This window comes from Bombus impatiens, unplaced genomic scaffold, assembly GCF_000188095.3.
Source record: "Bombus impatiens unplaced genomic scaffold, BIMP_2.2 scf_0318, whole genome shotgun sequence".
Lineage (NCBI taxonomy): Eukaryota > Metazoa > Arthropoda > Insecta > Hymenoptera > Apidae > Bombus > Bombus impatiens.
Genome location: NT_176737.1, coordinates 1064485 through 1091069, shown reverse-complemented (window position 1 = coordinate 1091069; position 26585 = coordinate 1064485). Strand labels below are relative to the sequence as shown.

Here is a 26585-nt window from a genome sequence, read left to right as displayed (position 1 = left end):
CAAATTTTCTTGATTGAACTTCAGAATGAATATATTATAACGCCAACCTGCATCTTGCGTTGTATCTGTAATTTCTACTTATAAACATTTTTTACGATGGAATTAATTTATGTGGACGACTGAGGAAACCATACTAATTAATTATTTTATTTATAAATTATGAGAATGATAGTTTTAATAGTTTCATTAACGCAGAAACAATGTCACGAAATATCGTAACAAGTAAATATAAATAATCACAATTATTAGATATAAAGAAATGCCTAAGAATTTTGAAAGTTTTTAAATTATATCGTGAATTAATTTTTGTTATAGAAGATTAATACTAATATAAATATAAATATATAAAATTGTCCCTTATCGATTTTTCCTTTATAACAAAATTATTTTTATTTCAATAACATATACTACTTACTTTAGATAGATATTACACTTGTATGGCTCTAAATTAATATGGGAAAGCTTCCAACGAGCGATAAATTTTCGACTAATAACGCAACGTTTCGGTCACGAAATCAAATTTACGAACCTCGAGTACACAATTGAAAAGTTCCTGCATAGAACTGTATTTTTCGCATAAACTTTCTAAAAATTTACATTAACGTATACCAGACGTAAAAATTTAAGCTTCGTATTGACAATCCTTTTTAAAACAAGTGCACATTAAATAAAAAAAACAAGAAATATTACCTACATGAGAAACTTAAAAAATTCAATGTAAAAATAAATTTCTAGCATACAAACTCAACCACCTCTGTAACATTCGTAACGATATAAATATTTTCACGCTTTATCTATAGAATTCAATGCTGTCGCAATAATTTACAGATTAATAGAATGTGTGGATTAGATAATTATTTCAAGGATTTCAAATCAGATGAGATTTATTGTAGTCACTAAATTCAATCCTCTTTCTTGCTGGACTATCCTGTCAAACAGAACCCGTCGTTTGTTAAATTTAAATCATTCAGAAGTCTCGCAAAAGCCGAATTAACACAAACAAATAATAAACGATGCTTACAAACCGACCACAAAATTCTCTGAATACATTCTGCACCTCAGCGGCTTTCATGTATTGATTTCTTTCTTTGAAAAAAAAAGAAACAAACAGAAAAGGAAAGAAAGAAAAAATTGCGAAATTAAGATATTTCCTCCGATATCGACCACCTTCGTAGCTTTTTGTCAGATCCATCAAGATATTTTAACCGCAATCGTTCTTCCCCACAATTCATTCGCAAGAGAAGGCTGAATTTATCCGTTCGTTTTACTTTGAGCGTACGACCGTGTCATTTCCGGTATACCAGTCACGAAACACGCCATTTTCTTAATTTCATGGCGTAATTTTATACATGCACACGCATTCGAAACGTGACCAGCGCTCGTACATCCATGATCAATCCTCTAACATCATTAATACGCTTTGATTATTCTCGTTTTCTATATTCTCGATCTGTATTTCTTTTCCTCGATATACATATTCAATTGCCGATTATGAACAAATTCCGCATATCTGCTCAATAATAATTCAACTAGATCGAATGCAATCTATCGGTAGACCGTTTCTTCGATCGAATTCTCTGTCCGTGGGTGCGATCACATTTCGTGGAAGTAAATAGAAAAATATCTGTAAGCGTTGGCGTGTAAATGAAATACACAGGCCGATGATGCGCATTGATTCTGAAGTGGTAAGCGTCAATGGCACGCATACTCGTTATAGGAGCGCAAATTCGTTTAAATGCGAGTCATTTCGGAGCAAGTCATTAAGCTCTGTACGGATAACAACCAATTAGGTTTCGACATCAGATTTTTGCTCGGAACGTGTTCTCCGTGGTATGGATATGAAAAAAAGAAGGTAAAGCAAGAGAGAAAAATAGAAAGAAGGAACGAAGGTACGGAGGGAAGGGGTGAAAGAAGGATCACGGTGTGTCTCTGAGAAGGAAAGAAGAGGAGGATACCAACCGACGCGAGGCGGAGTGCGGAGGAAAAAAGGGAGGTAAGAATGAAACAGCATATCGAAGAGACAGCTCTCGGTGTTCTTATTTGAAAATTAATTTGCCGAGAAATGGAACGACCAGTTTTTCAGCCAACGTTTTGTCACATCACGTCCGTGCAACTAAAATATCCACCTATTTCTTGATTGCGCGTCCGTGTATCTCTTTACCCGTAGGTTTAGGACGCGAACATTCGCGTTAGTATAATCTATCGCTTCATAGTAAAAGGTGCTGCGAGCTCTATCATTCCGCCTAATACAAACACGTTTATGATCGATCTTCGCATATAATAGCACGCTTGGCAACAACGGAAAGCTTTCTGGCTAAACACAACTGAACCAGTTTTGCGCATACTTCGAAACTTGCTCGATTCGAATAAACACAGAGAATTCGTATATTATACCGAATCGAGCAAAGGAACTACTGGAATCGCACGATGCAATTAAACCATAACATGTCAAATATCTGTCGGCAGTTCTAAAGCAATTCTCGACGCTCTGTCTGGGTTTCCCATCGGAATCGATTTTCTTTAAGATCCGACTCCAACCAAGCGTGTGACTAGCTGAAATTCGTCGACGATCGTTGCTCTTTGACGGAGCGAAAGATACGCAACAAGATCGCAAGATTCGCCCACAAAATGAGACCTTAATGCTTACATATGTACGTGTCCGCGGTTAAATCACGGGAACATGCACGCACGCATTTAATTAATCGCGCGATCTCCTTTCAATGCACCCGTTTTACTCTCAAATACACCATTTTCTACCTTGTTTTTAATTACGTTGTTCGTTCGCATATCTGTACAACAGTGCTCGCTTAGATTCCAATAGAATTGTTTCACCTAAATTCAAATCAGCCAGTTCCGCTACTGCCCGTTACTCGGACTCTACCAAACTGTTTCAATCGCGTGATCTAAATCTATTTGTGAAAGAAGCGAATAAAAAATAGCGAGAATAAACGAGAAATATACTTGTTTCGCTTGTTTTCGCTAGATTTGTTCCTTTTTCTAGCCGAGGGATTCGAGGGAATCGTTACCCATTCTTTGAAAGCTACAATCCGCACTGCCGATTTGTTGAAATTTAAGCGAACACGTATATATTATCATTCGCTACGAATCTTCCAACGCGTCACTTGCCTCACCTTCTTTTCTCATTGTTCGCTTGCCTTTCGTTCGATCGGTACCATAGCAGTTCATATTAAGCATCCAAGATTAACATGATTATCAAAGGAACATGGTTGGAGATATCACGTTAGAAATTTGTCGAGGTAAGGATTGCAGCGAACGTGAGAAGACAGTATGTTTCTTGGAATCACGTTGTCGCGCGTGTGTCAAGGGCCGGCAAGAACCGTGATCATCGACACTTGTCATCCACCGCGAACAGAACGAAATCACTTTCCTGTGGAAATGAGGGAAACTACGAGGCGGAGCCGAGCACGACGAAGAGTTTCAAAATACGTAGTCCAAGCCAGAGGAACTCGGTCGGCCGTACATGCGAGTTTTATAGCACACGATGACACTTGATCATCGAAAAGACTGTCGAGCGATCTCGTTCACGGGCGACTGAGCTTTAGCAACCGGTCGGCGATGGTCGTCTCTCGTAATCTTACGAACAAGCTCCAACATGCGTTCCTCGTTTCCTGTCTTGACAACATGATGCGCTCTGTTATTCTGCGCTGAGAGCAAGAGAGAAGAGAATAGCTCGAAGGGAAACTATTTAACGAAAGGAACAAATTGAAAGTGGGTAGGAAAAGGAAAACGTAAAGAGAGGAGAAAATGAAATATAACGAGAGAAAGAAGGAGCGAGCAAGATTCGATTAACGAACCGAAGGACGTGCAAGGACGAGGGGTGCCCGAGGTATAGGTTGTCCATGAACCTCGGCATCCCACTATCCACTCACAAAAACCTTTATGATTTTCTTGTTCTCTCGGTCAGCGTAGAAAAAAACAACAACGGGAAGAACCCTGTGGAACATAACCTATTCTCTTGAGTTCCATTTTCTCTCTCTCTCCCTCTCTCTCTCTCCCTCTCCCTCCCTCTTCCTCTCTTTTCCTCGCTCTCTTGCTCTATGGATTTTGTTTGCAACTGAATATCTTTTGTGTTTGGAACACGGCACTCGAATCGCAACGCTGTTGTTCGAACGAAGGGGAGAGAGAGAGAGAGAGAGAGAGACCATGGAACGTTATTTTCCTTTATCGATTGTCCGTGAATGATACGCATCCTTTTCTATCGTTCGGAGGCTCTCGTATTTCCTTCCTTTCTTCCGAAACAGTAAGAAAATTTAGTTCTCTTAATCCTAATTTCGCCTTACCGTCGGCGAGACTTTCTCGTGTCGATCCATTCGTGGTATCGAACAACTAAATTTCTCGCGTATTCTACTACGGATAAATATCGACACGAGAGAACCAAACAACATAGCCGCAGGCTATTTCCAAAAAGTATGAAGGTTCCACTTAATAGTGAACTCGGCATTCAAGTGGTGGATTGGCGAATCCGACTGTTCAGAGAATGCACATTAGAATAAAATGGAGAACATTCTCCATTGAGAAGAGATGGAGGAGAGATTCCACTCGCTCGTTGTTTCCCTCCTCAAAGATCCTTTACGTACGCTTATTCCCCTTCTTCTTCCCCTCTTCTTCGCCATATTCCTTTCTCTTTGGGTTCGATCTGTTCTTCCAAACGTGTTACTTCACTGGTTGTTTATCGATCTAGAATCAGAAAAATAAAGTTCACCCGAGATTAGCGATGTGTTACATTTCAACGTAAACAGAAGGAATACTCCTATCTTCAATAGGATCTTACCCTTAATACGATTACCAAACCGATCTTTGTGTATTATCGCTAATTTTAGATTGTGCAGTAAGTAGATGTTTATACATGTATGATGTTTATACAGATTCATATGTTTGTGAACATAAAGCGATTACAAAAAGTATTTACACATACACTCATTTCTCAAATTTATTTATCAGGTTCTTGATTTTCATAGTATCAAATTTTTGTGGCAATATGGAAGCATGTACTACTAAATGATAGGAAATTTAACATATACTTTTCACTTTCGTAGCCACTCTGAGCAAAGAAATGGAACGTAATTGTTCGTACTTAGTAAATGAATAGATAGAGATTTTATTCTTATTTATTCTAACACTTTCCGTTCATTTCGTTTGCTATGCCGTTTTTAAATGCCAAATTAAATTCTTCAACAACGATAAAAGTTTACAGAAATAAAATCCATCCAGATGTACAATCCGGATTCAAGATTACTACATCCCAAGAAGAATTAGAATTATATTGCGATTAGGAATGTGCAGCTATCCTGGATTAGTCGTAAAAATAACGATAACGAGCGAAGGGTAACCAAGGAATAAGGAATAAACAAAGCTAGAAATAAATTAATGCATGTATAAGTGTCTCGACCAAATACGCGGACATTAAACGTCTGTATGGGGCAGAAACGAACGATAATGGCGTCTGGTAACCGAAGAAAAGGTAACAAAATGCCGTAAGGTCCTTAACCGCTACCGAAACAGAACAGGAAATGAATTCGAAGTTAAGTTTAATGACCAACATGCCGTCTTATCCAGCGGATATTAAATCCGTTGGCGAGACATTTCTCATGCGAAAACTTTCCGCCGAGCAGGGCGGAAACATACCGCGAAGCATGACTTTTAAAGATTCGACTGGTCGAATACACGGGGCCAGTGTGGATGAGACAGGGATGAGAGGTGAAGAGAAAGAAAATGAAAAAGGTACCGACAAGAAGAGGGCAGAAAAGAAAAAGGGAGAAAAGAGTCACGTTGGAACGACAACGAAAGGGACGTGCGTCCTGACGAGGAAAGAAGAAAACGAATAAGAGAAAGGGGAAAGAGAAAGAGAAGAGGAATAGCGACGAAAGAGGAAGAACTGGAGGAGAAGGAGAAGAAAGGCATGGGGGCTATATTATGCTCGCTAAAGCAATGTTACCAACTTGAGAACTGGCGAACTAGCCGACAGTAAAATCCATTTTATGTCTCCCTCGTAAAGCCAGTCAAATGAAACCCGGACTTAGTTTTCATACGTGCACCCACCCGCCATTCACCCGGCCAGACCAGACTCGGTTTCTTGCTCGGCACACCAGCGGCAAGGTATCGTAGCTGACTTTTTCGAAAGTCTAGACACGCTGGTTCCTCTTCAGGATGCATCATGCCAATTTAAGATTTTTCGTCTTTTCCTCTCTTTTATCCGATACACGATAAATGGACGAACTTCGATATACTTGGTTGATAGTAGGCACAGGGAATGAATGATTGACTGGTTAGATACGTATCGAGAATTTAAGCGACGAGGGTAGATACATTTTTCATGCAGTTTGTAGATAGCATGCGATGATATAGAGTTTTATTTGGCGTTTAAGTTTGGGTTAGTCGAAGGAAATAATTAAATAATTTTAACCGAGTACCATTTGTTTTGCCATTACTGTTTTCATTGTTACAGTAGATAGAAATATAGATAGAAATATAATACGACGACAATGTAGATATAAGTCGGCGCAAAGTAGAGCGTAGAGAGAATTTTAAGTATGCCTTTATCTCGAAGATAAATGTCTTCTGTAAACTAAATAATTTACTTTACCTTAGTGAATTAAGTCGCGTTCATAATACAAGTAATTGCGATTTCCACGTGAAGTTTACATAAGAATGAACCGAGTACGTCAAATAATTTTGCGCTTCGATGGGTCTTTTTTATGTGCAACCGAATTAATTACATACATCCATTTTTTTCTACACTTAATTAATATCGAAGTTTCCGTTTTGTACGTAAAACGATTTAATATTGCAATACGAAGCTCGAAGAATCTTTTATATTTTCTTTTACTATAACTACCGTTACTAATTGTATGTTATCTATAACATATCTGGCTTCCTTCGAAGCTTATAATGTATAGCTACACTTCTTTCACCCCATGCAAGTATACACAAAGACTTTAAAAGTATAACAAAGACACATTAAAAATAACATTTTTTAGCGTATAATCTAATACTTACGTTTCTATAAAACGACGTCTAAAATACTTTCTAACAATTTCAGAATATCACATATCTAGCTTTCTGTAAAATGGTGTATCAAATAGTATCTAAAATATCTCATAAAAATAATTATAAGCAAACATATTATCAACGAGATACAGAAAACATTTTACAACCATTTTAGCGCTCGTATCTCCAATTGTTTTCCATCGCAATACTCCGTACATTCGTCGTAGCAAAAGTTCATCCGCCTTTTAATATTTCTATGCCTTGACAAAGATTACAGTCACACAATGACATTGTAAATTGGGATTCGGGCCAGTATTCGCGAAAATACCATGACGAAGGAATAAACTAAAAGGCGAAAGTCAGAAAATGCTAGAGAAGCGGAACCTCGTTCGGTACTAAAACTCGGCCGCATCGTAAAACGAATCTCGTCGACGTATAACGTCTGGAAAAGCATCACAGCGATAAAGACCGCCTTCTACCGGATAGACGCTTGAAGGATTTTCGTAGACGCTCCTTATCCCTTTTTTAAAGAAGTCATTTTAATCGTCGTTCGTGTCCGTTCGATAACAACCGTGTCCAACGTGTGGTCTTTAAGACCAATCCGTGATCGTGCATAAAGACGCCGAAAATGAATATGTGAAGCAAAATACGCGTTAACTACCGTCTCCCATTTAATAATTTCCACGGTCCTTCCTGGAACATTCTGACACCAAAATCTCGCACCGCTTTCTTGGGAACCGGGTCGGCCGTTACCGCACGTAAAAAACTCAAAATTTATGTTTAGGTTATTTACTGTCATTTACTGAAATTTGTTCTCTGCGTCTTTCGTGAGTTTTACGCGGCGATTAAAAGATACGGACCGATTTTAGAAGTTGAACAAAGTACAGATGGTACCCTACTTTTTTGTCGTAGAAAGATATTGATATATTCTATTTATTGTTTGCCGTCTTATACATAGATATACATATATATTACATTTTTCTGTTACAAGGCAAGATAGTAAAAAGGGAGATTATGCAACAGGATACAAGGCAAATCATAATGCACTCACTAAAATTAAAAGAAACCAACAAGAAATTTACAATTCAATGAATTCAATCCTTGAAAGAAACAAGGAAAGATCATTCAAATCTAGAATATAATCCAACACAATCTGCAGTATTTATCGGAAGTTGGTAGAGAATTGTTCGGAAGAGTGAATAAATGAGCAGATAAAGACCACGGGTTGAACGGAAAAAGTAAAATGCCAGTGAACGGAAGAATGAAGAACGATAGAAGGAAAACAAGAACCGGTTAATGGAACTCGTACTGCTTATGCAATACGATCATATCGATTGTTGCACGTTTTTAACTCACCTACGTAGCTCAAAATTTTATTTCTGCTTGTGAAAACTATTGAATGTTTTTTGACGGCGGATTAGATATCAAATGTTGCAGTTTCCGATTCCTTCTGGGCTATCCAAATCTACATGAGATAAAACAGTCTATACAAGTAAAACGAATTATTGAAATTATTGTTTTCTCTCATTGTCATTTATGAAGTGGTACTATAATTTCCGAAAATCTTTCTTTTCATAATAATTTATAAGAATGATATACAAATATATCTTATAATTGCACAGAGTCAACGTTCGAATTAAATTTTGATTAAGAACTAACAATCGGTGATGTCAAGCATCATTATCGTTGAATAAAATTTGAATGATCGTCGCATAGAATTATTTGACACCTTAGTTATGCATTATTTCGCGACAGGATATGTAGAAAGTACAATCATCAATTTTGACGAGCTTTGTTTTCAATCTGGAACGCGAAGATTGTGAATGGTACCTGATGTTTAGAAATATATTTAATAACCTGGTCTATGTAATCTGCACCATTCAGTTACAATTTCTTTCAAGTCACGTTTCTTATCATATTGGTATCTGTTTTAAACGTAACAATGTCTAATATTTTATACATGTGCGTGTTTGCATTTGACTTTCTTTTCTTCTTTATTATAAATTTCCACGTTAAAATTAGTGGAATTAATGCTACTTTGACTTTCCAATATAATTTAATTTCAATCTTCTACGACATTATAGATTAGAATTTATAATTTAACCGAGTGATATATGATTTTAATAGAAATACAATTTAAATTTATAAATAATTTAATTAGACCAATTCGTTCTGAAATATCTCCGACTATATGCGTCATCAAGCAACGTCACTAAAGAAAATGACTCTTTCTCCCTTTTGATGAATCCTCGATGTTTAACTTCTTTACAAACATCAATCAACAGAATCATTTACACACGTACTCCTTGTCTTTCTATGTTCATCAACGAAGAAATACGACACTGTCTCGTTAGTATTAAACACTGTGTCGTTCTTTTTAAACAACGCCTCCAACGACACGTCGTTAAAGAAAAAGAAATTATATAGCCCATTGCCCGTGTCTTTCTCCGCGGAACGCGTGCCTTAATAAAACTGCTTCAAAAATATGGGGAGTGGAAGAGAGGGAGAGAGAGAGAGAGAGAGAGGGAAAGGAGGAAAAAGGAGGGAAGGGGGGTAAAACAGAAAGGAAAGAACGAAAGAAAGAGTAAAACTGAAAAAGTCATAAAAGAAAATCAACTATAGTATCTCTAGCGTTTCGCAGCTGTGAAGAGGAGAAAAGAGAGGAAAGATGAAACGGAAGAAGGGTTTCGCTATCTCATTGCACTGAAAAGTCATGAAAACGAATCGTAAAGCCACGGGACAAGTCTGAGCGCTAAAACGGAGCGCGAGATGTGCGGTGAATGTATTAGACGTGTAAATTAATTCGATGTCTTTTTAAATAAAATTCAAATCTTATGTGCAGATTATGCGATATAAATATGTACGATTATCAAAATAGTTTCTAGAATTTCAGAGATAGAATTGAATATGTTATAGATTAATTTCTACGTTTAATTGTCTAACAAACATAAAAATACGATTTTTTTACGTATGCTAATTTACATTCCATTGATATAAATCTGTTTTAACAAAGATTAATTAGCTAATTAAAAAATTGTTTATTCGTTGGGATTAATTTCCATTATTACGACTAATCTTCGTTCTTTGAATATCGGTTTCATCTTAAACCTTTAATTACCAAACGTATTTTTTGGTTACCGTCAAAGAGAAAATCACGCGAAAGCATTGCCATTATCGAAATTATTTAAAAAATCCTAATACGTAGATATCTTTATCTTGGTTTCTATGAATAAATAAGCAAAAAGGTACAGAATCCTATCTAATTACAGTTTCATGATATCATCATTGGTAAAACCATAAATATTAAATAATTTCCGTTTCCCTGGCGTACTTGACTATCGTTGGATTAACCGATTTATCGAGCGGAAGAAGATCTCTCAATTAAACGAGTAAATGATAGATCCGCAAGAGAGACGAATAATCTTGGCATCGATTTAAAGAAAGAAAAGAAAGGGTTCTTCTCAGTTATGGTATTTTAACTTCAGACCCTGCTCGTAATTACAAAGTCATAAAAGCTCCATCGATGTTTGCGGGTTAAGATGAAACAGTTAAGCCACGAGAACATCGAAAAATGATCGGAAGAAGACAGAACTATTGAAAGAGTAGCAGAGAAACCGAGATACCTGCGATTATATCTCGCTTCACAGTTCATGTTCCATTCATTTGTAGAGTGGCCTTCTTCTCCCAACTGGCCATGGAGTGCCTCATAAAACTTTGATTTATAACTGTACTCCTAATTTTCTTACCCAATGCGATATCTCGGATACGCCACATCTCATTTTAATATTAGCAAAATTTTAAGAAATTATAGCAGAGTATTTAACAACAATTTAACATACAGTGGCAAGGAGATATATAAATAAGGTAAAGACATTACATCAAGTTCAACTTGACTTGATTTTTTTTTTTTTTTTTTAATATTAAAACGCAAGTTAGAACTACTTATAAAGATGAAATTTAAAAAATAAAAATAGAATTTGATATGCGTTATGTTTCAGCAAAAATGTGAGAAACTCGTTAGGCATCAAAGTTTTGAGACTGAGGACCAAAATATTGAGCGCAGAGAAAAGTAACAGCAGTCAAACTATCTGCATCCGGAGTTCTAGTGCTAATGACACCATGAGAGCACAATAACCTGCAAATTGACGAAGCATGTTTTTCTTTTTACCACACAAATTATTTAAATAATTGCATATTTGGTTCACTATGTTCTTTGGATTACTCTCCACCGAATTTTTTCACTTTTTTATTATTAAAAAGTTTCTCGAGTAACCCTTTTCAGACGGATTTTTCTTCTAGCAACGGACGCTATGATATAATAGTACAAACTATAGTAGACTCGCTTCTGAAGACGTACAACCTAATCACAATTTTTTTGATGGATTATATAGTTCCATTCATAATGGTATCTCATATGCTTAAAGGTCTCGATAATATTGTAAACTGTAACTACCTACTCATTTTGCCAGATCTCATTTCAAAACATATTGTTCCATCAAGGTTGAAGATATGAAAAAATCATTGTTAATAAGCACGATCTCTCGTTTCAATTTTACGCTAAAGATTTCCTCAAAGCATTGAAAGTCCTTCTCGTAATTGACACGAAAAGTCATTCGAGTTGAATCACAGAGAAGTGAAGAAACTCTTAGCAAAGTATTACTCAGCCAACCACCATTTCCACCATCATAATACCATTATAACCATATGAACACCCTATCTATGCTAAATCATCAAGTTATATTCATGTTATTTGCAGCATCCACCATGTCACGATCTTGCCTTTCACTACTTAGAAAAAAGGATTCAACTCGCAGTTACTTCGCCTTTTACATTTTGTTTCGATAATTCAGTAGCGGATGCTTAATCCAATCACCGGTGGCCTGTCCTCTGATAGCGAGTAATTAAAGAAGAGACAAGAATCGCGTCTGCATTTTCCACTGGAATCAACCGGTCGCAATAACACTGCAGTGTATGAGTATGTAATTAGACATACACCATCACGAGGGATTTCCTATCTCCATGGCAACACTAAAAGTCGCATAAAAATAAATTGCTTTCGGGTGTTATGTGCCGTGTGTCAACGTACGACATAGTTTTAAAAGGAGTTTAACTGAGAAATGAAAAGGAATAATCACGATGGTCCGTAAGCTGTGAACGTACCGAACGGTTGAATGGTTCCTGGACAAAGACTTTCATCCGACGATTGATCTAGGCAGATTTCAGGACCAGAGGAGGCTGGTCGTAAAGGAGATCTAAGGAGAAGAAGACACATCCAGGCACGTAGCTAAAATGGAAACGGCTACGGCGGTTGTGGAGTCGGTGGCTGGAAGTTTATCGTCTGCTGGTAAGTGCTTCGCGAATTCTCACTTCTACCCCGTTCGCGTCCTCCATAAGGGGCAGGAAGACCATAAAATCAGCACGAATGCTTCAAATAATACCTATCCTAGCGAATCGTCGGTCACTTCGGCCACAAATTCAACCTTCTTCGTGACGTTCTTAGTTTCTTTTTCCAATAAATATACTACGGATATTTACTCGTTTATGGCAAATGTAAAGATGCAAATGTGCATAGGATACATGCAAGTTTCAAAACTATACGAAATGTCTATAATAATATTTACAAAAAGAAAGCAAACCTCTATTTAGGTTATTACTTTATTACTAGGTTATTATTGGTCTAGTTACGTTCGTAATAATATGAATTTTCATAAAGATCCTCAATCTAGTAATAAATAATGCGTGTTATCTGGAGATGGGATATATTACATGTACGTATTCGCACGTTTGTAACGAGGATGCATACGTTTGTAATTATCATGATCAAATGAAATTCTCATTTTACTCTTATTTGTAGAATAAAAGTTATTGCGAAACAGCGAGATCTATCATTTCGATTTGCCTTTTACTATTTCTACTTACGTGCTCTTATTATGTATCGCCTTCTTGATCATGCTTATTTAATTCTAAAAAGCACATTTAGAACGCCAACCTCTTAATTCGCAACAAATGCTCGGTCATGTTTCCTGTCCGATATCTTTATGGCGGAATGAACGATTACTCGTTAAGAACATTGAAATTCTATATACATATGTATCTTGTTTCGAACATTATTGCTTGTTTAAGCATTTTTAAGCTTTGACAGGTAAGCGAATATAGGTTATACAGACTAAAAAATTCTTTCCCATAATTACGAGCATTCAAAAAATATTTTTTCGGATGATTTTGTAAAAATGACAATACGCTAACAAAAACCGATAAAAGATCGACCAATACCAATTTATTCCTATCTATGGCATTCCTCAGCCTCTTGGAAGAGCCACAGGCGCGTCCAATTTTCTACAAGGTCTCCTTCGAAATCCTAACAACGAAGTAAAGATGTGGCCTCGAGGAATCGATCAACTATTCGCTTCGCTCGAATACCCTTTGGTTTTACGTTTCCCTTGACGTACAGACGCGATCACAGTTCTTGCGTTCTCCTCACGGTCTCTGACTTCAAAAACCGAGCACAGAATTTCCTCTCGTTGACAACGAAAGTTGTAACGATCTCTTGATCGCGGGTGGCCATTCGATTTCGTTAGGTCATAGAACTCGATTATCGTCCATGAGAGGATCGGTAGGAGGCGGTGTTCTTTTCATTAACGAGACGCGTATCCTGGGTGGACCTCGGTTGACTGTTGCTGGCCAAAGGTAGGCGCTCAACAGACGTCGTATTTCATAGAAGCCCGGTTGTATTTTCGCGCGTATGACTTTAACTGTCGATGCGGACTTCGCTTGTATTTCTTCTTAAGTTTTACTGACGTTAGGTCGACCGCTCCGGGCCGTAAACGTCAGTCCCCGCTAAAGCCCCGCACGGCTGCTTGTCAGGTTCCTTCTTTAACCTTCTTCTTCGCCTTTTTACACGTCCCCTACCCGCCCACCGCCAGCTCCCACGTCGAGCCACTGCGTGCACGCTGTCTGCTTCAAGATCCCGAGAAATTGGCCGGTTTCGAGGTTCTCCACAGCCTGCTTAGCCAGAGTCTTAAAGAACAGTTCCTCTTCTCTTCTTCTTCGCGTCCTCTCTTGCGGGGGCTAATTTCGTGGCGAGCGTCTCGTGGCTCTACATCCCGCGATTCATTTCTTATCTACGTTCATTTAACCGTGCAATGTGTCGACGAATCACGTGGCGATCGAACGATTCCCGCTGCGAATGACCGCATGATGAAAATCGTACGAAGCGATCGAACGTTTAGCGCCATGCTTCTAGCCACGGATAAGAAGACAGGTTTTGTTTCGAAAAAAATATGCTTTACGGAATGTTTTGTTGCGTTTCTTACTGTGAATATGTCCTGGAATAGTCGAACCTCGATAACTCGAATCTCGAGGAAAGAAGTAAAACGTTCGAGTTATGGAAATTTTGTCAAATACAAAGATCAATATTTTACGCATTGTTCAAACTTAAAGAAAGACATATGCAATCATTACAGGTCAATTATTTATTTTCTAAGGACACCAAGGATGCTGATGCGAGTGAAGCGGCAGTGACTTTGACTTGCAGCGATCGAACTTCTTCTAATTCGATTTATGAAGGTAAAGTAACAGTAACCTAAATACGTGGAAAATAATTCGATAACTTGTACAAGTTTTCAGAGCGGAGTGGGACGAAATGAATAAAATTGTAGCCTTTTAAAGGTTTATGACGTGATAAAAGTTCGATTATCGAGATTCGATTCTATTTAGCAGAATCGCAAGGGGGTTATTTATCAAGACTTTCTGTCAAATATCTATTTAAATGGAAAGGTTTAAGCCAACGCGACATTAGAAAATAGCTGGAATGTTCAATCCTATTGGCTCCGCTCATCGAATCTAGTACAGTAGCACAATCTTATATTCCTGTTTTGAACTCGCTGTAAAGTCCAAGCTCCTAAAATTTAAGGTTTTCGTGAAATTAGAACTTTACCGGGGGAGGAAAGGCCAAGACAAACGAACGCAACGCTGCAGCATGGCGGTTTTGGGTTGACCGGAAGACGTCGATACCCATAACGTCTCGAGGCTTCATTAAGGATGCAATATAGCGTGGTTTTTGCCCAGCAAACGAAGGGAGCTTGGATACGCGCGAGAGAATGGTCGGTCGCTTTTAAAAAAGTTACGACGAGGTTTTATGGGGGTTTAATTGTAGCCCGCGACTGTGGTTAGAAAGTAGTAAAACTCCTTTTGCCAGCAGAGTCGGGCCTGTTACATTGCTTAACGCTCCCTGATTCTTGGCGCATGTACGTGGAAGACACGACGATGATGAGGATGAAGAAGAGCCGGCGTCGGCTCACGCACTTAGCTGCTGTTAATTATTGCTTTGTCTTGGGAATTGCGCCTCCATTCGTAGAGAATAGGGCCGACGATCGCCGTCAAGGTCTTACAACGCTTATCTCCGTTTTTCTTTCTTTCTTTCTTTCCCTTTCTCTCACGATCCTCGCATTAATTACTTTGTACGAGTTGAATTCAATTTTCAGATTTGCTTTTTATTATACACCCGTCCCGATCTTTCTCTTGATTTGTTGCAGAATTTAAATAATCTATTTTTAGTTCGACCGGGGTTCCTTTGAGTTGATGAAGGAGCTAACTCTTTCAGATATGACGACCAAGAAATGGTTCATCGTCTTTCGACAGTATAATAAGATAACGAAAAGATTAGAATCAACAATTTAGAAAATATAATAACACATAATAATTAATTACAAGTGATTTACAATATCAATCTTTCATCGCTACCAACTATCTAGCGCGGAACAACTGGCTCGATCATTTCCATTTCTTCTTAGGAATATAGGTAATTCAACACGTGTAAGTTGAAACTAATTTTTATTGCACCTATAAATTATATTTCAATAATCCACGGCAAGGAACGCAATCAGGATTTTTGTTTTTCTTACAAGTTGTACAATCGAGTAGTTTCCCCTTTCATAGCTCGTTAAAGTGTTGAAATATTTCGAAAGTTTAATGTTTTTAGCCGAAGAAATATCATGGAACATAATTTCAGCAATAAATTTTCGTGAAAAGAAAGCTACATTTCATAAACGTGCGACGTCTGGCATTAATCGCTCTTTGTGCTTTTCAGGAAGAAAGATGTTACAAGAAGATCGTTCCTATATCCTATGTTTATTTAACTTAATATTTTTATAAATGTAAGTAATGAAATACGGCCTTAGTAGGGATTTTCTTTAACCATTAATATTAAATGTTATAGAGCATATTTTACTTCGAATACGTAATATATTTTTACACGCCATGTACGTGTATTCCGCATATCCCAGCATCTTAAAATTTTTTATGATCGTGGAAGCATTTACAAGCCTGTCATTGACAAACATGAAAAATGTTAACTGTTCAAGTCCAAATTATTTTTACATTTTCAAAAATGTCATATTCTTCTCATCAGCTATCGGTCCTTATTCGTCAGTTATCGGATCTTTACCGAACATTCGCAGCATGATATTTAATGCTTTTGCAATTCTTTGATGCAAAGATTTTCACTTCTGACGCGACTCAACCCAAAAAAAGACAAAAAGACTTAACGCATAGTCGTGTATGAAATTAAAAAGCGATCCCAAGGCACTCGACGATCGTAATGAATATTTTGTAACATCGAAGGTATTCATCAATGAACAGGGTATAAATCTGAGCGTTTTTACTACACGTGTACAAAAAAGATATGCGCTCATAGTCAGCGGTTTTATCTTGTAATGTGCACACAACGATTAGATCTTTATTGTTGCACACTTATATCAGATAAAATATATAAGCCGTTTCGTCGGCTATAGCGTCGCGCGTCGATAACCCTTTAACGCGTTTACAGGATATTTTCTACACGTCCAGTTGTAAATTTTGAGCACGCTTATTTAAATTATAAGAGAGAATTTATGTGAGCAATAAAGTTTTCCTTCGCCGAGATCCATATTATCGTACTGTTTTCAGATACCGCTGACTAGTTTCCATTCTCATCGAAAATTTATCGAATTCGTTGGTTTCGAAACAATTTTCAGCATCATGAAATTATTAACTGGTCGAGTTTAGAAATGTAAGAAGCACTCGATGCTTGTTACATCTAAGGAAAGATTCAAATATTCATTTCACGAGAGAAAGAGAATTTTAATAAATAAATAGCGAATTTAAACGTTACATCGCAATTAATGACGATAAGAATATTAATTGTAACCTTCAGTTATTAATTGACTAACTATTGTACATTATTTATAATCGCCTATTACTGAAATTGTTGTAAAAGTGTAGCTTTCATCTGTTTTTAATTCTTACAAAAATTCAATGATAATGACTAATTTTCATTTCGCATTCGTTTAAATATTTATAAAGTTTGCATTGGCGTTATATCACGTTAAAACGTAACCTATCTTATCCCAGTATTCATTTTTCAAAACAGCATTACAATATCCAATTCATAAAATGTGTATACTTTAATATACGTACGAAGAAATACACATATAAAAGTCTTAAAAAAAAGGCAGTAAAAGCTCATCGATCGTGGTATTCGATCAGAATTGCAAGCATATCGCGGCAGAGAGGGTTACTTCTGTTTTCTGCAGCTGGCAGCGTCAATGTTATCGGACAGGTCTCTCAGAACGAATTTAACGACGGTCGTAAACGCGGTTTGCTTTACAACTCGCGGTATTTTTTCCTCTCCTTTTCCCCTTGCTTCGCTTCCTCTGTCCGTCCTCTCGTTCTTTCCTCTCTATCCGTCACCGCGAAGTCGTAAGCGAGGCGCACCCCTGACTCCAACTTATTTTACTTCGGCTGCAGTAAACTAGCAGAGTTTATGTGACAGACACTAGCAAAGTCGAAATCGTCTCGCGAATCACGAAACAAACACGATCCTCGCGAGGATACGCCAGGGTTCGCGGTCCCCGTGTCTTTGGCCCGCTCGTAAACGCCTTGGACGATTCGAATCAGCAATGAAAAGAATTGTCCCTGTGGACGTATGTTACAAACATATTGTTCATTGATCTGTTCTGTGTACAAAAGGTACAACGATGATTCAACCCTGTCGTAGAATTTGAGACCTTGGAACGATCAATTTCTTCCTTTTTTCAAATATTTTTTAATAATAACAAGAGAGTTCTCCTAGCCAGGAGATTTGTTTCATCTACCAAAGTATCATCTCGATACTTTGCTGTAAATATTTCTACGTATCGTCTACATGCACTGTATGCGTTTTTGCATCTTTGAATTCTCCATAAATGCAGTCTATACGTATGTGCATACAGGTATCCATAACTGCAGTAATGATTTCATAACGATAGCACAAAATTTCCACAAACATAAAATGGATTTTGCAGAAGTGAATCTTTGGATAATCTTCTTTGTGGTCCTTTATGGTTTATGGTTGTTTGTAGTTGTATTTGCTTTTAATTAGATGAGAAAAAGAGGGAACGTAAGTATGTTTTTTGAAATACCAAAGAAGAAATATGGCAGACGGTAGTAGATGAAAATACTGAAAAATCGTTTGACAAGATTTCCCGAAAAAAAAACTCTTGTTGCCAAGAAAATTAAAATAATATCGAGTATCTTTATCTTTACAGTACCGTAGGTACATACATTTACAACACAAATCATTCGTTCGGTAGAAGTTCTGAATCCAATGACATTTACATACAACTTATTCTTGCATTCGCAAAATGTCAATAAGCCCAAACAAATTGCTCCATAAATACAATTTCCATAGAAGAATAGATAACAGGTTGCTCTGAATTCGGTATTATCAACAGAAACACGAAAAGAAATCTGCTTTCGTTTCTTAGTTACGATACCCAAATCGTTGCCTTTATATCATCCCTGGCGGAGAAAAATGCCAGTTCGGATATATCCTTTATAGTCCTGAATTTATTGACTCTGTTCCCTCTTTAAAACAAAGCATCAATGTCATGTATAAACGAGATAAGATTGACCTGTCGTATCTGTTCGCGAAATCTTTCAGTGAAGTAGCTGTGTTAAAGATTTAAATTTGGCCACCGTCCAACGGTACTCTCGTCTGACGCACATGATTCACCGTTCCTATGGCGGACGCAACATCACCCTGACCTCTCTTGTTAAATTTCTTTTACTATCACACGATCTAAATCATGGTAAATTATCGCGAGTACTAAAAATTTCGAAGCATTCTGTAGATCGCATTTCTGTAACATAACAGATATATGTAATGATGTATCCACCTGTGTATATGAAACATGTTAGATTGCCGATTTAACTTGGTAGACTTTAGTGGTTCAGTAGTTTGTAATAAAACATCCATTGCTTAGATAAGTACAGCGACTACAAGCAATATTTACGCATATTCTTATCTTCCAATGAAACCTTTTTATATCAGATTCTACGTTTCACTTGCATAGTATCACTGCATAATTACTGCATAATTACTTAAGTAACACGCATACATATAAGAACAATAACGTATATGAAAAATCATCAACAACTGACACGTTTCCACCCCATCGTGGAACACGAATATTCCTCCGAGATGCACCAAGGTTAAGGAAATAGAAGGACTAACTGAGAATCTTGGTAAAGTGGGGATGATCACCCAAAGAAGGGTAGTCAAAAGTACTCGTAAATTTGATTCTTTATGGTGTTGTCATCGTTAAAACTGAGTCCGCACCTTTAAGTTGCCGCGTTAGCAGAGGTTCATTTGGAGCGGCAGCTTTGATGAAATTGGTCAGATGCATTCATCGAAAATTTCTCGCTATAAACGGTGCATATATGTATACATACACATTTCCTTGCAGTTTGGTCTCGTTTCGTTCCGCAGTAGAATCTTATCTTCACGATCGCTTCGCTGCTGGTTTCGATAAAATCCAATTACGAGACGCTATTTCATTGAGTTTAAACAAAAAATTGTATCGAAATATCCGCGTATATATGTATCATTGGTTTGGGAAAGGAGTTAAAGGACTACGATGTTAATGCGACTCTAAACCCTCCCATTAAAAAGAAATATAGTTTCCTTAACAAATTCTGAAGAAAAAAATACGTAATTCCGTTCTGAAACGAATGACATCGAGTGGTTTTGTCTCTTAAATTAGCGGAGCAAGTTTGATTGTCTTATATCTACTTGTCTAAATATCTACTTAAAAATAATATTGATGAATTTCTTTTATTTCTGTTACGAAGAGGTTTATGATTTTTCTCTGATACAAAGTCAATCGAATATATTAAAGTAAGTAAGTTCGAAATACGAGTATATGCTCTGTAGTTGTTGTCATTTCAAACTGTTAGAGCCAATAGAAAATTTAACGAAAGAAACCAGAATATTACAGAACTTCTCAACTAATTGCACATCAGAACCCTGATAGAAGACACGTTCACATTTTAATGAAATCTTCGATAAAGTACTACGTTCAATGGTGGCATACGTATCTAGCGCATACACAGGACTCCACGCTACATCCGACAGAATTTGTCTAAATTCAGAGGGTGTAATAAAACAATGTTGAAGAAATGCGCGAGTTTCAACGACGATGGTGGAAATTGTCAAGGAAATAAGTTCCATAGACAGTGAACGTAAAATGAAGAAGAAGGAGAAAGGAACGGAAGAAGGAAACATAAAGGAACCGAGAAATACTTCGCTGGTCTAAGCGATGCGGTCTGACTCGCTCTCGAATGGAAGGGCATTTTATAGGTTAGAATCAGTTTTATGTGTGCCGGATTTGCGATTACGACTTCGGCTTCGAACGATCTAGACGAAATAAGGGTGTGAGAGGAAAGGAGGGAACAGAACGTAGAAGGAAGACAGAAAACGTTTTATATTCTAAAACGAAAACTTATCCCACTCGAAGTTTCCGCCGGAAATTCGTACTAGTTTCGTTCTTCGCAATTTTGTCGCTGTTTCATAACTATTTTCATACTGATCTCATTTCTACAAGTACAACTGATTTTTTAGTAAGCACATAGCAAACGTAGGTTCAAATTACGATCGTTTTCTACAAATAAACGAATTTTGCAAGATTAATCGTATTTCTTTGCAATTAAAAAGATTTACATTACGTTCTTTCAGATTTCTGCATATTTGCTAAACATCTCTTTCTTAATCTAACAGATTACACTACATCGTACTAACGTAGTACATTTCAACGCAAATTAGAAACTCTTCAAATATATACTTATTGATATCAATAACTGATAACGATGAACGCTAAAGGAGACTTACCGAGGCTACGTTGAATGTTCTGGAGGACCATCCGGGCTCGATGGTATTCTCGTGCCTGGTATATGAGCATTCTCAGGCCGCAAAAACGGTCTGTAGTGGACAGGATTCGGAGGTGGTACAACCCCTATGTAAGGCACGTGGCCCTCGTAAGTTGGCGGTCCTGTCGGAGGTGCCGTAGGCGCAGTGCATGCTGCGGTGCAACGGAACGATCGACTAGGCTGGGTCATCCTGACTGCTTTCCAGAAGTGCATATTTCGAATTTCGTTGCTAGCTATTAAAGAGAACAAACGAATTAAAAATTGGATACCCGCGGTACTCGTTACGTAGAATTGTCTAATCCTGCTACTTCCTTCGAATCATTATCCACGTAATCGTCATTTTCTAACGTACTTCGAAAAGATCGTTATTGACTACTTGCGACTTTACGTTTCAATTTTATGGCAAAGCTTTTGTTAAAATATCGAGTGTTCTTTCATTCGTTGGAACGAGAATGAAACCAGGACATAACGATTTTAAAACCGTAGCAGGATTAAAGCTAAGTGAAATTTATGAGATACCTAATTTTATTATATCGGACTTGATGTTTGCTTATTCGACAAGAATGATATTCGATCGACGGTAAATAATCGTTGCAGACCGATCGGTTGCTAATATTTCCAAAAAGCTTTCACTGTTTTTAAAATAGTCAATAACTTTATTTTATTTTCATGTACCTAATTTTTTTATTTTTTCCGTTCTAATAAATCAAATAAATAACAAGTTAAATAAGTGTATCGTTTCAGTTTGCTCGTAGCTAGATCTCTTCCTCGTACAGAATTCTATAAAAATTATTCTTACGTTTTTATGTCTTATATCTTTTCAAAGACGAAGTACAATTTTATAATCGAATCATAATACCAACCAAAAATGTAATATTTTATAATGCAGCCGTAAAATACTATCGAAGTTGTTTAATAAAATTGTTCCTAACTACACCTTTCTCGTAACGAGAGTGTTGACGTTGACATCATGGACTGTTCCTCCACCGACTATCGAACAAACGCTACTATACGAAATAATCCGATCGCGTCTTTTCGTTTGACCTCGTCAGAGATGCACGCAACTTCTCTTTGCTTTACTTCGAATTACAGTGTAAAGAAAAGTATTACGTTACACATTTCATCGTATTAGAGATTAAGGCCAAAAGAAAATTTGATCAGGATAAGGAAAAACTACTCCAAAGGAAAAACTAAGCTACCCAATTATGGAGGGATGCAGTAAAATTTGGAGAGGCACAAAATTATATAGAATGCGCTTTATATTACTTGTAACCAATAAATTCCGTATTTTTTATAATTAAGTTGCACACGTACATGTATCATATCCGACGTATGTGTTGCATACAGACATCAACATTTAAAGATAATAAAACTGGTAAAGATATAAGAATCCATTTAAAAAATAAGCAATTATTCAGAGAAATACATGTAAATAAAAAAACTCCAATAGCATCGTCTTCCTTTCTTCGTGTTTGTCTTTCCTGAGCATCGCAGAAGACTTGAGTCGAATAAGAACGATTGGACAATCTTATTCTGTGAATATCTAATAGCCAAATAAAGCAACGCCGTGTCTCTTACACGTCTGCCGACAAAATGGATCGGAGTGAGACACCGGTGTGAAATAGGCGGGAACCGCTTTCACCATCCAAGCTGTTCTCGACACAATAGAACTTAGGCAAGGAGAGATCATCCCTAAAGGGTCTAAAGGGGATTCTAAAAACTGTGCACCCTGAATTCCAGCGGGTTATAACCAATAGGAATCCATCCATTCATGCATCAAAATGGCCGATATTCGAGGCGTGGTTTTCACAACAGCCTACGTACACAGAGGAACTGTGAAAGAACCTATCACCCCATGGCACAGACATGACGACCACAATGCTACTTGCTCGATTTCGTGCTACCATTTTACCACTTAATTACCGCTATTTCTGTTTATATCATTGCCAACTTTCGCTGAGTTAATCAACAACGTGCTGACGTTTTCATTGTATTTTGTGACTCGTTCCAGGGTAAAAAAACGATAACAGAAGGTAAACGCGTCTACGTAATATCCATTAGCAGATGAATTTTTGTTGATTCTCTCATTTTAACTCGTTAAGGACCAACGCCGCGCTTATAATTTCTATTTGATCAATTCGTATCGTCCATTGAATTCTAATTGTGATTATGAAACATTGACATATCCATTTGGCAAGAATTTTTCTTCCGATTGTATGCAATTATCATTAACTAAGAATAAATTGTAATTCTAACCTGCTCTTGCAATGTGTGCAAACGCGATATTAAAATAATTTCGTTTTAATTTAATTGGTAATTATTATTTCGAAAAAGGCGTGATTTCGATGACTGACCAGTTACTATAGGTCAAAATGGGAACGCGTGCAGCAATGCGATCATAATTGAAAATTATCTGCAAGTTATTACTTTGATTATTAATTTAATAGATTTCAACCTCCATTTTTATAAATCGTTTCAATCAGACCTAGAATTAGTGATACGAAGTAATAATATATTCACTTTATCGGTCATATTTTAGATAATCGACACGGTCAAGAAAAAAAGATGAGTAAGGACCTCTTATTTGGAAGAACTGGAGAAACCATTAAAAAAAGAAGATCAATTCACCCTTCAAAGAAAGAAAGAAGATTGCATTTGGGAGGAAGAATTGATTGTAACCACGTAACCGAGAAGTTGAAAGCTGAGCTGCAGATTGCGTGCACTGAGACGAAAAAGACCTTGAATCGCATCGCACATCTCATTCGCGTGATGTTAGCCTTAATTTGGAATAAATACACACACGCACGCGCGCACACGCACATTCTTGTCAAGGTGTAAACGTAGCCTGCATCGTTCGAAAATCTTACATAAGCTTATGAAAATCGGAATATTTTAAGCTTATGAAAATTAAATATTAATCCCTGTATTTAAACATACAGATAAAAAAAAAGAGTTCAGAGCTATAAGAGGACATAGGTATGTACCATACACTAAATAGCGATAAAGATTCGTGTTTTTAAAACTGTAAACAATTTTTCGTCCTAATGAACAATAACACAATTCTTCGTCTGACCGCTCCTCTGTCCTTTATTACTAGGAGATTACTACAGAAGATTTCTGTAAAATAAACAATAACCGTTTCATACGCGTTCATCCCCATTTTTCCGTCCGATCGAACAAAATCGTTGAGCAATTGTTTCAATAATACAAATAATTTTCATCGACTTTATTAACGCTTTCATAAACATTGACGCGGAACCGTGAATCGAACTAGCATCGGTAGATATCGTAATTATATAAAATACGTGCTATCTCTGACCATGATAATTTTTGCCATTACATTAAATAATGTAATGCTATTAGCATCGATAACTTGAGAGAAAATTGCATTTCAAGACGAAGGTTCGCCTTTCCTTACTCTCCTTCTCTTTTCCAGGCATCGGTGCTTCGTTCAATATCGAATGATTTATTTCGAGGCTCCAGTCGGCCAGATGAATCTGACATGTTCGAAAGCCGTACATAAAAACGCTGCTCCATTCGTAAATTATATTTAATAGCGTGGCTTCGCATGCACAGTCGCTGGTTAATTCCGTTCTGGCGTCGCGACTGTCGCCCTCTTATCGTTCGTCATTTGATTCGATACGTGCTCGAGCCACGATAATTCATAATTTAGTCCTCGATGAAAAATTATCGGTCGGCTGTCCGAGGATGGTGATTTAATGTCACCAGGAGGAATTGTAATTCTACCATGCGCTCTCTAATTACGTATCAGACATACACTATTAATACTTATCAACCTCCCGCCTCTTCTGATACTTGCTTCCAGACATTGTTCGATAACCAGCAACATATACAATGTATAGGAAGATTCGCTCGCTGGAGACCACGAGAAAAGGCGCTGATCGAACATTGCAACGTCACAAGTGACGTGTGAGCGTGTCATTTTCAATTTTCGCATATTTATACATACAGTGAAGCGTAATTAGGCGGATAGTGGGCGGTTACACCGTCTTTTAAGGGAAAACTCTAGTAAGAGAATCATCCTGCGTTCCGTTTAATGTGTTCTTTCGTTAAAAATTTGTTAAGCAAATCAATCTTTCCCAAAACATATAAAAGATCAACTTATAATTTCAACCGAGTCGCTGTTATAACGTTTGTCGTTTGATACGATTGTAACAGAAGATCTGAAGAAAGAAGAAGCTTCTGTTGAATAAATCAAATCGAGAAAAAACCCGAAACGAACCCGTCACAGAAGTATAGAATTTATAGTAGCTTTAAAAAATATAGATTCGAACAGTAGGAAATGAGAAATGTTATCAAATCTGCTCTTTTACGTTCAGTTCTAATGTTATAAACTTACAAAAATTCGGGAATGAGCACTGACCTTGTAACGGATATCCGTTGTCACGTTCTACGCGAAACATACTGTTTCACGGCCGAAAAAGAGAGTAGAAATATCGCTGAGCGCTTTCGAAAATAGGATTCGCAGCTGCACCCGCGTTTGCAACGGCTTGCAGTAATTGCCATAACTTCCGGTAATACTAACAATCGTGTGGCGTTACTAAAGTGCGATTCGTCGTGAATAGTAGCACCACTCTAAATATAATGTATCGATAAACGACGGGTTTTCTTTTCTTTCCCTTCGCCCACGGTTGTGTTATTGTTTATAAGTAGCTATACTAGTTATCGTCACGTGGCCCAGTGCGTCACATTGACAAGTTCCAAGAATCACACGCTGTTTCTTCGATATAACATTGATTTCTATCTTTATTTCTAATTTTTTACTGGAAGATATAGCATACAACTCCCGTTCATAAGTACGAGGATATATACAGACAAATAAGCTTCACTTGAAAAATTATCGATTAATCGTTAAAACGTACTTTAATAAATCATTAATTACCGACATGACCGAGTTAAAACTTGTCGTAACAAATTTCTGCATGAATTACACTTTTTTAATTACATTTCTGAAAATATAAATTTCCATAAATATCCAGTCTATTTGTTACTGTGTATATAACCATGTTACTGTTCTATAAGAAACACTATACTATTATTCATAATTTGTGATTCATGAATTGTATAACTTTGCAAATAATATTATTTTAACTTTGCAAGAGGATCCTGATAATGTTACTGCTAATATTATTAGAAGCATCTGCTGGACACGGAGTGTAGAAACAAATTCGTAGCGAGTGTTACTATTTGTAATCGTATAGCTGTGAAACGTCTCAAAGCTCTGAATTAACTACCGGTCATTGGCGTCGTCGAACATTTACGATTCAATGGTTAATTAGTTGTTCCGCGCACAGTGTATCCAACCGTGTACATGTTTTACACGCGACTATTGA

At 37.1% G+C, this 26585-nt stretch overlaps 1 protein-coding gene and 2 long non-coding RNA genes across 9 annotated transcripts in view; 1 reads left to right on the top strand and 2 right to left on the bottom strand.

Moving 5' to 3' along the window:
- Positions 1–866: 866 nt before the first annotated feature.
- Positions 867–26585, bottom strand: part of LOC100747969 (doublesex- and mab-3-related transcription factor A2) — a 94586-nt gene continuing 68867 nt past the window's right edge. For 5 of the 7 annotated variants that reach the window (XM_024367390.2, XM_033320503.1, XM_024367388.2 and 2 more), the window contains 2 exons: positions 21194–21464; positions 867–4698 (listed from right to left, as the gene is read on the bottom strand). In XM_024367390.2, coding sequence (XP_024223158.1) covers positions 21199–21464 — 266 coding nt within the window. In that variant the 3' untranslated portion in view covers positions 867–4698; positions 21194–21198. Of the gene's footprint in view, positions 4699–21193; positions 21465–26585 lie in introns of those variants that run through there. The other 2 variants (XR_004461638.1, XR_004461637.1) reach the window with 2 other exon arrangements.
- Positions 12270–23845, top strand: LOC117151612. Its single transcript, XR_004461647.1, has 2 exons — positions 12270–12352; positions 23771–23845. It is a non-coding gene; the product is annotated as an uncharacterized LOC117151612 (long non-coding RNA).
- On the bottom strand, positions 23409–26127 carry LOC117151613. The gene is made up of 2 exons (XR_004461648.1): positions 25616–26127; positions 23409–25415 (listed from the first exon to the last, which is right to left on the bottom strand). It is a non-coding gene; the product is annotated as an uncharacterized LOC117151613 (long non-coding RNA).